This window comes from Musa acuminata, chromosome BXJ1-2 (assembly GCF_036884655.1).
Source record: "Musa acuminata AAA Group cultivar baxijiao chromosome BXJ1-2, Cavendish_Baxijiao_AAA, whole genome shotgun sequence".
NCBI lineage: Eukaryota > Viridiplantae > Streptophyta > Magnoliopsida > Zingiberales > Musaceae > Musa > Musa acuminata.
The window spans coordinates 29314444-29330384 of record NC_088328.1 but is presented as its reverse complement, the minus strand read 5'-3'; the positions used below and the strand labels follow the sequence as shown (position 1 = coordinate 29330384).

At 38.0% G+C, this 15941-nt stretch overlaps 2 protein-coding genes and 1 long non-coding RNA gene across 10 annotated transcripts; 1 reads left to right on the top strand and 2 right to left on the bottom strand.

Annotated features, from left to right (window-relative positions):
* Positions 1-550: 550 nt before the first annotated feature.
* Positions 551-1191, bottom strand: LOC135608260 (uncharacterized). Its single transcript, XR_010485467.1, has 2 exons — positions 997-1191; positions 551-821 (listed from the first exon to the last, which is right to left on the bottom strand). It is a non-coding gene; the product is annotated as an uncharacterized LOC135608260 (long non-coding RNA).
* Positions 1192-1524: 333 nt separating this feature from the next.
* Positions 1525-14818, top strand: LOC135608229 (uncharacterized). 7 transcript variants are annotated; one of them, XR_010485458.1, is made up of 9 exons: positions 1526-1759; positions 2244-2690; positions 2807-2977; positions 3087-5448; positions 9236-9351; positions 9525-9616; positions 11734-11855; positions 11976-12074; positions 13108-14818. XR_010485458.1 is itself a non-coding variant. In XM_065100899.1 (9 exons), exons 3-8 carry the CDS (start codon positions 2270-2272, stop codon positions 11839-11841), a joined length of 3270 nt encoding a protein of 1089 aa, XP_064956971.1. In that variant the 5' UTR covers positions 1526-1759; positions 2019-2098; positions 2244-2269; the 3' UTR covers positions 11842-11887; positions 11976-12245. The 7 variants fall into 7 exon arrangements, 3 of the variants coding, with proteins under 3 accessions (XP_064956971.1, XP_064956977.1, XP_064956955.1); XR_010485457.1 differs by having other exon boundaries at positions 11734-11887; positions 14491-14818; XR_010485456.1 differs by having other exon boundaries at positions 11734-11887.
* Positions 13032-15452, bottom strand: LOC135584027 (probable WRKY transcription factor 21). Of its 2 annotated transcripts, XM_009390199.3 has the most exons (4): positions 15223-15445; positions 14310-15024; positions 14109-14234; positions 13032-13624 (listed from the first exon to the last, which is right to left on the bottom strand). In XM_009390199.3, exons 2-4 carry the CDS (start codon positions 14996-14998, stop codon positions 13480-13482), a joined length of 960 nt encoding a protein of 319 aa, XP_009388474.2. In that variant the 5' UTR covers positions 14999-15024; positions 15223-15445; the 3' UTR covers positions 13032-13479. The 2 variants fall into 2 exon arrangements, with proteins under 2 accessions (XP_009388474.2, XP_064956995.1); XM_065100923.1 differs by having other exon boundaries at positions 14109-15024; positions 15223-15452.
* Between the last annotated feature and the right edge of the window lie 489 nt (positions 15453-15941).

Sequence of the window (15941 nt, the reverse complement as noted above, 5' to 3'; positions counted from 1 at the left end):
AAATGAAACGTGAAACTATGTCTTATCAAATTTTGTTTAAGAATCAGAGAAGTCATAAAATTGAGACAAATTAGCTAATCAGCCAATATTTATTTGATATTTCATGTTATCCTTTTTTAGCAATAGTCCTATTTTTTTTCACCCTTATAACCATGTTTTATTAAAAAAAAAAATCATTATATCAAAGGCGAATATGCTACTCGCATACTGATTCGAAGCTCGCTAATGCAACAATATATTAACCAACTCAAATGTCTCACAGGCAAAAAAGCAGAATAAAATGAAAGAGAAATGTAGAAAGACAAAGAGGATGAGGAAAGGAATAAGGAGGAAAGAGAAAAAGTAAAGAGATACGTCCAAAAATGAAATAAAATGAGAGAGAAATATAGAAAGAAAAAGAGGAAGAGGAAAAGAACAAGGGAAAAGAGGGAAAGAAAGGAAAATTTATGAGAGTGAAAGGAAGGGGAAGAAGACAGAAGACAAAAACAAAAAGAAATAAAGGAAATAAAAAGAGAAAATAAAAATATTGAGCTATCACTCTGCCAGTCGATTGGGTAAACGATTGGTAAGAAAACTTTTATACATCTATCTTTACAGAGTTTCAAATTAACATGTTTGTCTTCAGACGATCACCGCATCAACAAGATTTGCTCGGTGGCCGATCAGGCAAAGAACACCATTGCCGCTGGAGCCATTACTGCAACCTGAACCTTCAGACGGCGAGTCGGATGCCTTGGTTAATTGCTGGTCCATGATTCCATCATCGTTCACTGCAAGCCTCCTTCTTCCTCCTCCCGCATCCGGTGCCTTCGACGCAGGCGCTGTTCCAAGAACAACCTCTAAGTAAACCATGGCAATCACCTGGAAGCAACTCATTTCATTTCAACTGCAAATGTTCTGAGACGATGTATAGAAGGATGAATGCAGATATGTAGAGTAGTAGGATCAGTGTGTTCTCCAAGAATTTGACAAGGAAGGTGGGAGGAAAATAGATACAAGTGCAAGCTCTCCAAGTTTGAACTTCCAGAAGCTCGTCCATAGGAAGAGTTTCTCCATCTTTCTCTCATCGTCCTGTTGGACCCAACGATTACTGTGACTTCGTTGCTACCTACTTCTGCTTGTGGCAAATGAAAAGCGAATTCATGGTTGTCACGCGTTCACCATCTTATCATCCTATCCTATCCTATCCTATCCAATCCTATCCAATCCCATAATGAAAGCTATTGACATAGTAATTCTTAAAAATTAAATATATCATATATACCATTATTTTTAGTAATTATGGTTAAGTATTTTTTTTCTTTTTTTTATCTGCCAGGGGAAATATTGGAGTGAAAATAATAATAATAATAATAATAATAATAATAATAATAATAATAATAATAATAATAATAATAATAATAAAAGCGGGAAGAAGAAGATGCCCCCAGCGAAGGAGAACGAGTGGCCCTTCTCCGTCCGCGTGGCAGAACCCGGTCCTCCAGAAGTAGGCGGTACTATAAACCAATAATATTGTATTAGCCACACCGATATCTGCCACCATGAACGGAGACTCACAGTGGAGAATCCACCACACCCACAAAAATCTGACTTCTCTCCTCTCCTCTCATCGTCTCTTTCCATTCTTTTTGTTAGATTGCGTTTTCTATGTTTCCCACTTTAATATCAATCCTTCCTGTCCTTTCTGTTATTAGAAACCCCAACCAAGATCTGCTCTTTCGTCACGGCCAAATCAGGATATGAAGCAGCAGCACCAGTAGTATGGAAATTTCTCTTTTCCTTCGTCTTTCTTCATTACTGCACTTTATATGTAACTTTATATGTATGATGCTGCTACGATATTAATCATCGCAAGGTTCGAAGAAGATTGCGTTGATTTGTGTTGGGTTTCATATTTGATGGGTGTGATTTAGGTTGGCCCAACTTTAGGGTGTGATTTCTTTATTTATTTTTAGTAATACTAGGCAGTATATTGTTCAAGGTCAGTATATGATCCGTCCTGTATAATTTGACTGTAGTGGTCCAGTTATTTGCCAAGATCAATATCGGACCAAGATTTAAAGCCTTGATTGGAGCCTCTGTTGAGACATCCGAGTTGGTTAGTGCATTGTTTATGTGAGCGTCATGTATGTCATTTGATGTAATGGAAAATATAAAAGAAACTTGATGGGGACAGTAGATTCATGCCCTGTATCTCTATTTTTGTTTTCAGAGAAATCTGATTTTAAGTGTCTGTGCTTCAGCTGATCCAGAATGGACTGAGGAAACCATGGCGGACATAAAAGGCGGTTTGGATTCGGCTGAACCATGTATCGAAAGCATTATAAACAAAGACTCAGGTGCAGGTGCAAATGCAGCTTCAATGGCAGAGATAGTACTTATCACCAATTCTCCACTCTCTGAGTTAATTTGGACTCCGCAAGAAGGTTTAAGTCTTAAGTACACTGACTCCAGTAAAGCTGAAAAGAAAGCCTCCTTTTTGTGGAAAGCAGAATCATTCAACATGAGAATTTCTACTTCACTGTGTACAAATCGTGGGGAGAGTAGCTCTAGCAGAGATCAGATTGCAGGAGAATTGAGCACAGTACAGTCAAATCATAATGCTGATGGAATTGCTTTCTTGGGCTCGCATAAGGGATCAGTTGATCCGCAACCTATCTCTCTGTCAAGTTTACATGAGCAAGATTCTCGTAAGGATCATATGTACTTTTGTTTTCATGAGGTTTTAAACTTTGACTTCCTTAACATTTTTTCTCTATAGGAATTTGAAAACTTTGCTAGTTATGAAATATTTTTTTATTGGCAGGATCTTGTGGAGACAAGAAGCCAGAGAAAGGTATGAATGATGCAGATATAAATATTAGTCAGTCGGTTAAAAATGGTGAGGATCCATGCTCCCCTCGGAGCAATGAGTGTTTGCATGTCATTTGTCCTGCCACAGATGCAGATAATCTGCAGAATGAAAATTTCTCTCCAGGTAGTTCTAACACAATGTTTATCAAATTTTCTCTCTGAAATATAAACGTCATCATTGTGAATGTCCAGATACTAGTGTGAGTCTGATTCTATACCATCTTGTCCAAAAGGTCCCAGGCCTGATCTAGCAGAAACTGAAGCTGGCTTTGGAATTACTGCTGGAACCTCGAATGTGCTTCTTGATATACCAAAATTTCAAAAATCTGGCTTGGTAGGAGTATCAGATTCTCATGACTCAGTGTCAACAAGAAGTGGAAAGTCAATATCAAGTAACAGATCATCAGAATCGTCAGAATGCAAACATCCTGATTTAGTTTTCCGTGACACCCAAGAAGATGATATCAGGAAAACTGACAATCTAGTTTGCTTCCAGCTTCATGGTAGTCAACATTCCTATGGTAGACAATCTAAAAGTGTAGGGTGTCAGAGCAAGGATGGTTTGGTTGTAGCATCACTTTTTCAAGAGGCAAGTAAAGATGAAAAACAAAATATTAAAATGAAAAATGAGACTAATAAATTTAGGTCTAAGTCAGATGTTAATCCTGGAAAATTGGAGAAAGGTAAGGAAAAAATCCTCTTTGATGATGAAGATTATGATAGCAGTATGAAAGAGAAAGAGGATAGCAATGAGAGTGTTGAAAGCAGTAACGGTCAGAGATTAATTTCAAAAGGGAAACGAGCATTCAGTTTTGATTCTAAGACCACCGAAGGATGTAAAAGAATTAAGAGAGACGGCAATGAACACTCTTGCCCAGGATCTCTCATCAGAAATGATAGCTCCTTTATTAATTGGATATCAACCATAACGAGCAGTTTCTCAAGATACGATCAGACCAGGACTTCCTTGGCACTTCTTCCACAATCCTATCATAGCATGAAAGAAAGCTTTGGTTCGCTTAGAATATCACATGAGAAGATTGGGGGAGTTATGTGCAAAACTCCGGGTTTTAATACTTTCTTCCAGGCGCTGTACTGTCCAAATATGATAGCCCCAGATACCACAAGTGATGATCATCAAAGAGAAGGCGGTACTTCCAAAGATGTAAAAGCCATGGGGGAACATTATAAACATTATGCCAATCATGCTTTTGGTAACTTTTTGCAGTTCAACTTAATGGATCCTGCAAGAGGCAAGCAAACATATAATGACTTAAAAGAACATTTAACTAACAAACCATTGTCTGCCAGTGGTCTTTGTGTTGTCTGTGGTGGAGGTAGTGGCAAATCACACAGTCAAGTTTCTTCTTTGAATGAGAGGCACAATCAGGCCAGTTATCATGTTGAAAATGCACCCCCAATAATGATCAATGTATCTTCCTCCAACTCTCAAATCCATGAAGAGTTTGAGAAAAACAGGGGGCAGACATGTGCTTTCAATAGCATGAACACTTCAAGTTCCTCAGCTAGGAAAGGTTTAATATGTGCTCAGGAGAAAGGAAATGGAAAGCTTAGTTCTCATCCAAAGAGCCCAGTAAGTATGATGTGCAGGGAGAAAAGCAATTACCTTGAGAACTTATGGATTACTCGGTTTCTGCGGAAAGAGTCTTCACCACTTTTAAGATCAGAAAAATGCAATTTGAGCATAAATGATCATGGTGCTTTCGACAAGGAGGAAAAGTTTCCTGATAAGTGCGTCTCCTCTTACTTAAAAAATCAAAGGGAGTCTGCTAGAGAAGTAAGCAAGCATGCTGTCAATCCTACTTTTTCCTGTGGTTTAAAGAGGCTAGACAATCAAATGCTAAACCCTAGAGTAAGCTCGATTATACCATCTAAAAATTTTAAGAACACAGATATGGCGGCTTCTTGCTCTGCAAAAAGATTTGACATGAATCCATCAAAAGTTTCACATAACCGTAACTTGTCTTGTACTCCCATAACCTGTTTATTTTGTGGAAAAAATGGTCACAGCTTAAGAGAATGTTCAGAGCTAGCAGATTTTGACCTCCAGGATGTAAAGGACATTTTGGATTCGTATGATGGCAAACATATGTCTTCCCGGTTGTGCATTCGGTGCTTTCAGGTTAATCACTGGGCAATTTCATGCCCCCATGCTTCCTTGGAAACAAAAAATACCAGCAATAGTTCTTTCAGTGTTGCACATGAAAGTTGTATTGTGAGAGAAGGAAAGCATGATAGCCGAGTAAATTTGTGGTCTGGAGACAAAAATAAGCAACATGCTAACAAAAGTAAATTACCAGAAAGAGAAGATTCAAGAATGGATGCTCAAACTGTTAATTATAGAAGCATTTGTGCAGACAGAGTTTTGTTCCCTACTGCAAAAGTTTTTAAGGGCTATCGGGCAGAGGATATGGTGAACATGGATCAACAGGCTTCATGTTCCTCAGAGAACAAGTCAAGGAAAAATCAAATTACACCATTCTATAAGAGCATTGCTACAGATGTCTCTAATGAACAAAATGGAATTTTCAAAGCAATAAGGAGGCTTCGATTATCTCGCACTGATGTAATAAGGTGACACTATTGATTTATGAACACTTTCTCTGGTGTTTTTTAAATTCCGTTGAGAAATAATCTTCTTGCATGAATATTCTTAAAGCAGGGGAAAATTCATTAAAAACTTCTACTTGTTTTGCATTCAACTGTTGAATCTGTAATATCAATTCATATTAATTCATGCAACCCAACAGTAGATTGCAAAATCCAAACGAACTTTGGTTGGGTAACAATTGTGTGGACATACTGTCCATGTCAGTTGTATTAGCTTTTTGATGCATCAAATATCCATGTAGAAAATGAAACCATAAAGAGATTGATTAGAGTCTTAACAGGTCAGACATTTTCATTGAAAAGAACCAAACAAAACCACATATGTTAACAAGTTCAAAAGGACAATTTTTTATGCTAAAGCTTATTAAATGGAACAAGTGGTTTTTATTGCATTTAATTATGAAGCACCAAGCCATGAGTTGTCACATCTGAGATCAAACTGTCACACCATTTAAGTTTTTAAGCACATATTTAATGACATTATGCTTAATCATGGCAATTATGGCTTAAACGGTCCCCTCTTTGAGTAACAGAATCACAACTATTGATCTGATTAGCTGTCTAATTCAAATTAGATCATGAAAACAGTTCTTAAACAGACTCTAATAATAATTGATCTGATCAGCTGTCTGATTCAAGCTAGATCATGAAAACAGTTCTTAAACATACTCTAATAATAATTGATCTGGTTAGCTGTCTGATTCAAGTTAGATCATGAAAACAGTTCTTAAACATACTCTAATAATAAAAAACTAAAAGAATTCCTTGCTCCTAGTCTTCACACTTGATCGAAAAATTATTTGAAGCTGCACAATCAACAAAAATCTGCATCATGCTGTCATACTTGTTTGTCTAGTTCTCTTATGCATGTTCCGTGGGTGTAACTTGATGAGTTGAATCTGTTGACTAGGTTGGGTAACTTGATACTCGCGTAGAGAACAATAACGATTTCTCTTTTCCATCTTCACTCGCTTATCTCTGCTATACCCCAGAAATTATTCACTGTGGTGATATGAAATAGGTCACTTGAGATTTGAAGGTCATAAGATGTAGTTGAGATGAATGTATGGTTTGCTAGAAAACATATTAGAACGGACTACATATGCTAGCTTGGATATTATGCCTATTGTTACTAAACTGTGAAACTAGTTTAATGTACATAGGACATATCAAAAGAGAGAATATGGTATTATAATTATTTGGAGCCAAATGAACCCATGTTTGAGGTGCACAAATGGAACAAGGAACATCAAGTGAGACTTCTGTTGAGGTCGATTGACATTTTATAGCGAAATGGTCTTTATGATCAATATATCATAACCTTAAGTTTTTTTTGACTTGGGTCATACCTTTAAGTTGTTGTGGAAATGAATCAGAGAGCAATTATATTATTTTTTAGAGGTTGAGATGATAGAATCATAGTGAAGTATGAGCAGGTTTCAGTAAATTGTTTAGCCACATGAAACGTAACTATCAAGCACAACTTGGTACATTGAATGATTGAGCTAACGAGCAAAAATCTAGGTAAGATAATATGTATTATCAAACAAATACAATTATAAAATAAAGACATTAAATAAAATTTAAAGAGAAAAAATACATGAAAATGTTTTTGTAGTGAATCATCCATGATCTAGCCATTATTCATCCTCTTGTCATGGACTTAACTGGTTTTGCCTAAATGGTACGACACCTTTGCGTGTCCGTCTGCAATGGTCAGCCTCCCTGAAATATCTTAAAGTCCATTTAGGACTTGCAAAAGAGAAGATGAGTTAGAGAAAACATTTAACTCGGGATTCCACAAGTAATCATTTCAACAAACATTTAATAGACAATGCAAATTATAAACATAAACTTGTAAGCTCTGAACGGTTGCACGACAAAATGTATAAGGTGCTCTGCTGTGGCCAAAAGTCCCCACAAGTGCCCACATGATATTGCTGTAGAACAAGACAACGAACCAACCCTAGACACTACCCCAAATGCCCATCTAGCCACGTGCCACCTGGATAGCACATGACATGAACAAAACTGAAAAACACGGACATACACAAGCATTACATCGAACACTCTGTTTATAGTTTTGTCTATGATACTCTGGATCCTTCGAAGACCCCCTATTTGATGATTTTCAATTAGTGAATGTCAAGCTTCTAATAATATGATCTTAGGCTCTCTTTTAAGTATGTCAAGCTTTTTTCTCATGGAATTTATGATAACATATTGACATTAAAGCAAGATCATCCAATCAACCATCCATCACTTTAGTGAGCTCCACTGAGAAAAACACTAACTATAACCCATTGGTGCCTCTAGTAACCAACTTTGCCCTTCGATTGCTAGGTAGTGGCCAACTTTAACTATAATCCATGGCTTAATAGAAATCCATAGTTTCCTACACTTATTCCATGTCTTCAAGCTTAGTACAAATATGTAGTAAAAATTGCATATCTAGACCATTTTTTCTTTTCATGATGGAGACTTCATTTTAATCCTCGATTGTTTCACGAGTTCATAATGTTTTCAAGTCGATTCAACATTTGTGAAAAGACGGGCATGTTAATAAAATCAATTAATGTCGATTCAACTCATGCACATCTCAACACTTAACAACGATTATGTTAATAAAATCAATTAATGTCCTGTTATCATGAAAAGACGGACATGAAACCATGTGGCTAACATGAAGCATGTAATATATAATATTAGCCGCTGATGGTTTTACTTCAATTTTGGAAGTACCATAATTTTGTATCATCTGAGCAATAACCTGTTTGAGGGTTGGACAATGAGAGAGACCTCTGATGCTGACATAATTTTTTATTTTTCTCCTTTTATTCCCTAGCTCTTTTTGAGATGAAGGACATAAGATGAACCTTTCTTCGGGATCCAGGTCCCATCAGGATTGAGTTGGTCATCATATCTGAATTCTTGATCTCCAATCTGTTGTCTGATCCAGTCCAGTTGACTAGTGCCAAGGAGGTTGGCAACAGGGAGGAGTGAGGAAGCAACATCAGCAGAGAGAGAGAGAGAGAGAGAGAGAGACTTAAGGTTGAGGTAGATGGAGAGGGAAAAAGGGAGACAGTGGGAGAGAGAGAGGCATTACTGAAGAGAGGCAGTGCTTCCTTTGTTTATGTGGTCCCACTCCCCTAATATGTGAGTTGAAATCGGATTGGATCAGGTCAGCCTTTATGCGGATCAACAGGATATATTATAATTCCTAATTAGATCTTATATCAAATGGTGTTGTGTCTGAGCTTTTCTCAGGGCCATATGTGTTCTTAATCTGGAATAGTGTATGTGATATGGTCTTATGATACCATTACCAAGAATCTGTTCTGGTGCCTATTCCTGCAAGAATGAAGGTTTTGCATTAAAGAGCATTTGTTCAGGAACTTCACACTACTTAATGGTAGTGAACTTGTGATATACAAAAAAGGAAGATTAATAATTGTCTGTGGAAATTAGAATGCAAATGTGATGCTGCCTTGCTGGAGTAGGTTTCTGCTTGATGCCTATATGACATGCAGTTTGGAGGATCTTAGTTGCAAATAAGCCAATGAATCTGGGTATGGTTTTCTGACAACTGTAATGAACAACAGAACCTGTGCATCTAGGAATTACTAGAATATGCCGTCGTGTAGCAAGTTATTGTATCCTTTTAGAACCCTGTTGTCCTTGGAGGATTTTGATGCAAATGGATTGACTTACATATTAGTTCACTATCTAATTGTTTTTTGCATCTTATTAGATGGATGAAATCAGCAAATCTCAGTTATAGCCTGGAGGGTTTCTTCATACGCCTAAGACTTGGGAAGTGGGAGAAAGGACTAGGGGGAACTGGGTACCAGGTGGCTCGCATAATTAGTAAGATTCTTCCTGCCTATTCCATATCTCCAGGAAAAGAACTGTTCAAAGTGACTGGAATAAGATAAATTGCAAATAACATAATTAGATGAGAGAGTTTGATCAAGATTCTTGATAGCTGAAAATTTCAACTTGTATTTGTATTTATTTCACATTTTATTTTAATTTTACAGGTGCTGGTCGTAAAAACTGCCTTTCTGTGAGCATAGGACATCTAGAATGTTCGGTGGAATGTTGTTTTGTGTCGAACCATGATTATGTTGAGGTAACAAATGCAATCTCATGTTTTGGTAGTTGAATTATTGCTTATTTAATCCTCCTTGTCGTCCAACTAGATTCATGTACAGATGGCTCTTGTTTCTTGCATTATTCCTTCTACCATGAATTTATTGTTGATTTGGCACAATTTTGCATCGTGTTCTTTTTTGGCATGTTCAGGACCCTACCTTTAGAAACTTTAACATCCTTTTGCTGTTTGGATCAACTGAGGTCAACAATGCATACTGTTACTCAACTTAATTGAAGTAGCTCATATATCTTGCTTCCCTAATCAATTCATAGCAGAAATTTCTAGTTGATTTTTTATTGTAAATGAACAGTTACGCTGGCCCTCTAACCCTGCCTTATGCAACCTATCATTGTTTGTATGTTGGTGATGAGAATTACTTATTAAAACCTTTTTTTGTGTGTGTTTATTAACGGTTCCTCTAAGCACAATGTTGATACCTTAAGATAGTCCCACACCAAATGTGGGCTTAAGCTTGTGATGTGTGCAAATTGCTACCAACTCACACATAGCACCTTCTGAATACTTTTTGAACTTGGCCTATGCAGACATTGTGAAAAATATGATATTAGAGTAACTACTTATCGACTGTGTTAGGACTTCATTTGTATCGATATCTGGTGCTAAATGATAAGGATCATGAACGATACGAGTGGCATAGTGCTGAAAAGCAACTCGGTTATGAGCCCTTGGCTCCCCTATCAGAGGGAGCACTGATAAGACAATTTAGTCCCACATTGGTTGAGGAGTATGAGAACCAATGGTCGGCCGACCAAATTGTCCCTTATCAGTCACAAAGTTTCAGGTCTCAGTCCAATATCAATATTGGTCTATGGGAACATATCTGTCCAGGGAAGGAGGAGAAATTTTGATAGGAGGCTGCAGAGAACGAAGAACAGGATGAGGAGGTGATGGTGGAAGAGGATCATCACAATTTGGATGTTTCACACTGCACATGAAAGACAAACCTTAGCAAACCTATTAGTCTCATCATATGTCAAGATATTCAAAGTTTATAAGTATGTTAGGTACTAATTCTTTTACGTGATGATCCCTTAACCAAGAAATCAGCCCATAATTCAATTCACAAGCCAGCCACTTCATGAGCAATTTTTCTAGTGGGTCTTAGCATTTGACAAACACCGTGGAACAAGGTATGCAATACCGTACCATACCGATGTTTCGAGGTTGGCTCGGTACGCTACAGTACTGGCATACCGAGCAGTACATCCTGGTGTACCGAATAATTTTATATATTTTCTTCATTACTGTAGCAATATAGCATTGCTACAGTGTAATACTGTAGCACTATAGCGGTACCGGGCGGTCTGCGTACCGATATGCCGTCGGACTGGTACGTACCGCCCGTATCGAGCGGTACCATTCGGTACTGCATACCATGCCATGGAAGATGTGGAGTCCAGTATGTTGTGCACTTTATTAATCTAGTCGTCAACATGAAGGTCGCATGTCACTAAATGGAACATGGTCTATATCAATGTATGCAATATCGTATCGTACTGGTGTTTCGAGGTTAGCTCGGTATGGTATGGTACCGGCGTACCGAGCAGTACACTAGGGCATACCGAGCGGTACACCCTGGTGTACCGAACAATTTTATATATTTTCTTCATTACTGTAGCACTATAGCATTGCAACGGTGTAATACTGTAGCACTGTAGCGGTACCGGACGGTCCACATACCGGTATGTTATCGGACCGGTACGTACCGCCCGTACCGAGCGGTACCATTCGGTACTGCATACCATGGTCTATATCAACAGGTTTTTTTGCATATGCTACCATTTATTCAACAGCATCAGTTGACTGTGGTCAATAAACAAACACAAAACAAGGTTATATCCATATGCTATTTTTCTCTATGATTCATTGTATCGAATCTTGTGATATGGACAATGACTTAAGATCATCCTGAGAATAACTTTGTCACTACTCTCTCAGATTTCATCGATTTCATATTGAGCAATGACATGGCTTAATCTGGGCACAAATCACCAAATATTGGTGTTGTTAGGTTGTGGATTTTTTAACATCAATTGTCAGTCTTGTTTTCTGATAAACCTTGGTATCTGCAGGAAGAATTGAAGGCCTGGTTATCTGCTACTTTAGAAGCTGATGGCAAAATGCCATCAATAGAGCAACTCAGTGAGAAACTTAAAGAAAGAGAGGAGCTTGGATTCTAAGAAGATGCTTCAAGGTTTCAATCACGGTGCCAATAGCAGCCTGATGGTGTTAATCAGACTCACAAATTGTTATTAATTTCAACAAACAGTGCAATTACTATATGATTCACTTTCTCCATTTTTTTTCTTTTCAGGTGCGAAGCTTAGCTACATCATAAAAACATTTCCTATGAGATGCTTCAAGGAAATCTGAAAGGAAGACATCCAAGTAAAGCAATATAAATGGAGACATCGTAAGATCAACTTAGAACTCTCTCTTTTTTAAGTTTCCAGAGTTCTTAAAGTACTATGAAATGTATGTTCTATTTAGCTAAGTGATCTGAAAGTGTGGTAGTCAACATATCCATGTTTAGTCATTACCAATTGATATTTTATGAGATGTATAGTAATTTTTTTTGGTAACACATATTCTGAACTAAAAAAAAATCAAAGTCTTGAGAGTACATGGCTAGACCTGATCACGGTCCGATTTGAACCAAGACTGAACCGGAGACAAATCGAACAAGAATTGGAACCAAACTGGATCAATTGTTTGACGGTTTCAAACCAAACTGAAACCAGATTTTGACGGTTCAGTTCTGGTTCCTGAAATTTGGAATCCGAATCGATGGTTCCAATTCAGTTTTGAACTAGTCAAAAAAAAAATCTAAATAAATTTCTCTCCAAATGATGAATCTGGTCCTTAATAAATGACTAACTGAAGGGGTATTTTGAAAAAAAATAAAAATTAAAATAGGCAGTTTGAATTCGAAGTGGGAAGCAAAAATCAAATCGGCCGTTCTTGAATCGAAATTGGAACCATCTGGAACTGGTTCTGTTTTGATTTTAAATCTGGTAGAATTGAAATCATCAGTTTTGGGACTGCAGACAGCTCACCAAGGTGAAGTTTGGGTCCCATGATTAACATTTGGTGCTTTGTAAGGAACTATGAGTTTAAAGCAAATAAGCAATATCACATCTTTTATTCCATGAAGTTGAGGATCCTATCTCAGAGGTTGTGTTGCTAGTAAGAGGCCTCAGTTTCAACCCATTCAGAAGTTATCATGCAATACTGCAATGGCTCATTATGAATCCAGAGAACACCAGTGGATTGTAATGGCACAGCCATGAACAAGCAACACTCGAGAGTCAATAATCCTGGATCAGCTAAAAACATGTTCTTGTTCAATGCACCCACACCCACCCCCACATAATAAATAATATCATCAATTATTTCGTAGAAGTTTAGCTTGTTGCATCAACAAAGTGTCTGTTTCTTTTCTGTAGCATATTAGTAGCTGCACTGGACCCAGCACATTGCGTCCTTGAAGCGACTCCTTGCAGGCTCCATGGAAGTTCCATGACTGCCAAGGCATCTCATTCTTACAAACACTTGTGAGCATTAACAACCACAGTACTCTGCTTATATGACACCAAACATTGGTAGAACATGTTGTCTTCACAAGTTAATCTGTCTTTACGGTGAGAAAAAGTGCTCCAGTCATCAAAAGGCTTGCAGATGTGTAGCATGCCCACCTTCTCTTTCATCCCAAAAGGTGAATCGAAGATAATGATTGATCACCCATCAAAAACTGCTGACTGTTGATATGTACAAGAAGCAGCAGTAGGCTGCACTGGCTGTGAGGAGGAGATTAGTATCTATGTTTGGGCAGATTGGGTGTGAAGCTTGGTGTGGTTGTGCTCGCCTTCGTAGGTGACAATAAGCATGGAGGGGTCTTCCAAGCACCTCTCCACATGCTTCTTTGCAGGGCAGCCTCTAATGCTGCTGCACTTGTAATACCCCCTGCATTTGGGATTTATCACCTCTTTCTTAGTTGGTTTAATGATTGATGCAAAAAATAAAGGAATTGAGTATTAATCATGAATTTAGAAGGTACAATATTCATGAGATGTTGAATTCTGAACTCAGTTATTAGTTGTATTAGATCTTTAATGACAAGTTTGGATGAATGGTAGGAGTTGAATCACAATTAGATAGAAATGAGATATACCAGCTAACATAAATCAGTAGTACTCTCTACCATCTAAACTAGAGTGCTTTAACTGAAACCAAGACTTGCATCTAAACAAGCATATAAATGGCAAATATGAAACTCAAGTTAAAAGGCATTTATACAACAAAAATTAAAATGACTCTAACAACATTATTGATGTCAAGATAAAAATGCTATTCAATTCATGAGATAAAATTTTTTTTCTACGGTAGCGAGGAGCACAGAAACTTGAGTTACTAACATCCTAAGCACAAGAGAAATGGTAATATGCACCTAGGATGAGGAGAACCCTTGATGGGCTTTTGACCATACTTCCTCCATGAGTAATCATCAGGAGGGATATCTGCAAGCTTTTCACTGACAGCAGGCACCTTTATGGATCTCTTGATCCTCAGCTTCCTGTAAAAGAAGCAATGTATAGGAATTGACAGCAAAGTTTGCAGCAATACACAAACAAAACTTGCATAGCCTAACCTTTTTCTTGAGCAGTGGCACCTGCCATTGTTTGGACATTTCCCATTGTTGTCCTCCCCTTTAACTATACTGGTCTTCTTGGGAGGAGGATGTGGGTTAACCGGGTTGGATGATGCATGCCCCTCGATCAGATGGAACACTTTTCCTTCCAAGCTGGTGATTTTTCCATTCATACTTGTAGATGCAGATGGAGTGCAATCAGAGTTGTCAAACTTGATACTTATGCCATTACTGCTCCTCCTCAACATGTCAGCCTGAATGTTCATTTGCTGCTGAAGCCGATACGTTTGATTGTTCTGCTGCTGCTGCGGTAGGAATCGGCGGTGAGCTGATGATGGATCCTGTCCGGCTTTTTGGTTCTCAAGGAAGCTCCTTTGAGAGAGTTGGAGTAGGTTGTTGGGATTGCGATCGTTATCATGTAAGGCATCTCTTGGGAGTAGCTGAGAATTTGTGAGAGAAGGGACAATCTTATGATCGGAAGGAGACTTGACTTTGTTCATAGTCCTAAATCTTGCCTCCCTCGCACTATCACTGAGCAATGACACAACTCTCTTGAATGCAGCAACAGCTTCCCCTGTCTGCGCCGCCAGCTTTCTTGATTGATCTTGATCTTGGGACTGAGAGAGCAAGCTGAGGACCCTGTAGCAGCTCCCTACAGCAGCCTTGTTAGCTTCTTGCACTCGCTCCATTTCGAGAAACCACACCTTGAATCACCCTAAAAATCCCAAATTTCCATCATGAGAGATTATACCCACCGGAGATACCTAAGTATATCCTAGGAAATTTAACCAAAGATTGGATTTTGATCGAGTTTTCTCTGGCTTTCCCACAAGATGGATCACAAAAAATGGTCACACACAACATAAAATAAAGAAGCAGATGGCCAGAAACTTAACCGAGAAAAAATGGTTACCAGATTTTGACGATCGAATTGAGCTCGAAGGCACCGGAAATAGGTGCTCGCTTAAGCAGATTGCACGAGATCTTGATCAAAAGAGCAGATAAGATTTCCGAGGAAGTCGATTCCACCAGGGTAAGAAGGGAGGAGAAGGGGGGATGGATGGGGGGCGCGTGGATGGATGAACCGACCATGGCTGGATTCGTGGGAAACTGATGGCGGTGGCGGTGGTGGTGGGGGCCGGGGTGGTGGTGGTCTTCCCACGACGTCCGCGGCATGGGATGGTGTGACGGGGAAGACACAGCAGGTTGGAATGGATGAACCTATTAATTTTGTTATTTAAAAAAAAATAAAAAAAAATCTAAACTCAAGTCATAGTAATATACTCATCCAATCCTTATAAATCAATTTATATTTTTATTAGTTTTTAATATAAGATTAAGTTGAGATATCATAATTTTTATATAAAAAGGAACTTAATGTGAAAATAGTTTGATAAAAAATAAGAACCTTAATTTATCTGCATAGACCTTTTTTTTTTTTTTTGAATTGTCGATTTCGCTTTCATCGATTCTGATTTTTCGAAGTCAAAAATCAGAATCAAATAAATTGAAAAGTTTAAAAAGTTTGAAGGAAAAGAAAATAAAAATAGGGTGTTATTTTGGGAAATAAAGTCAAAGCCGCTGTCTTTGTTGCGATATTATACTATATTATATGATATATATATATTATTA

What these genes read in the sequence shown, in the direction of transcription:
- LOC135608229 (XM_065100905.1), top strand. Translation starts at nt 2,270, where the DNA reads ATGGCGGACATAAAAGGCGGTTTGGATTCGGCTGAACCATGTATCGAA. An exon ending in TTTACATGAGCAAGATTCTC is followed by an intron (nt 2,691 to 2,806) that starts GTAAGGATCATA and finishes TTTTATTGGCAG; the next exon opens with GATCTTGTGGAGACAAGAAG. An exon ending in TCTCGCACTGATGTAATAAG is followed by an intron (nt 5,449 to 9,235) that starts GTGACACTATTG and finishes GCATCTTATTAG; the next exon opens with ATGGATGAAATCAGCAAATC.
- LOC135584027 (XM_065100923.1), bottom strand. Translation starts at nt 14,998, where the DNA reads ATGGAGCGAGTGCAAGAAGCTAACAAGGCTGCTGTAGGGAGCTGCTAC. An exon ending in AAGGGTTCTCCTCATCCTAG is followed by an intron (nt 13,625 to 14,108) that starts GTGCATATTACC and finishes TCCCAAATGCAG; the next exon opens with GGGGTATTACAAGTGCAGCA.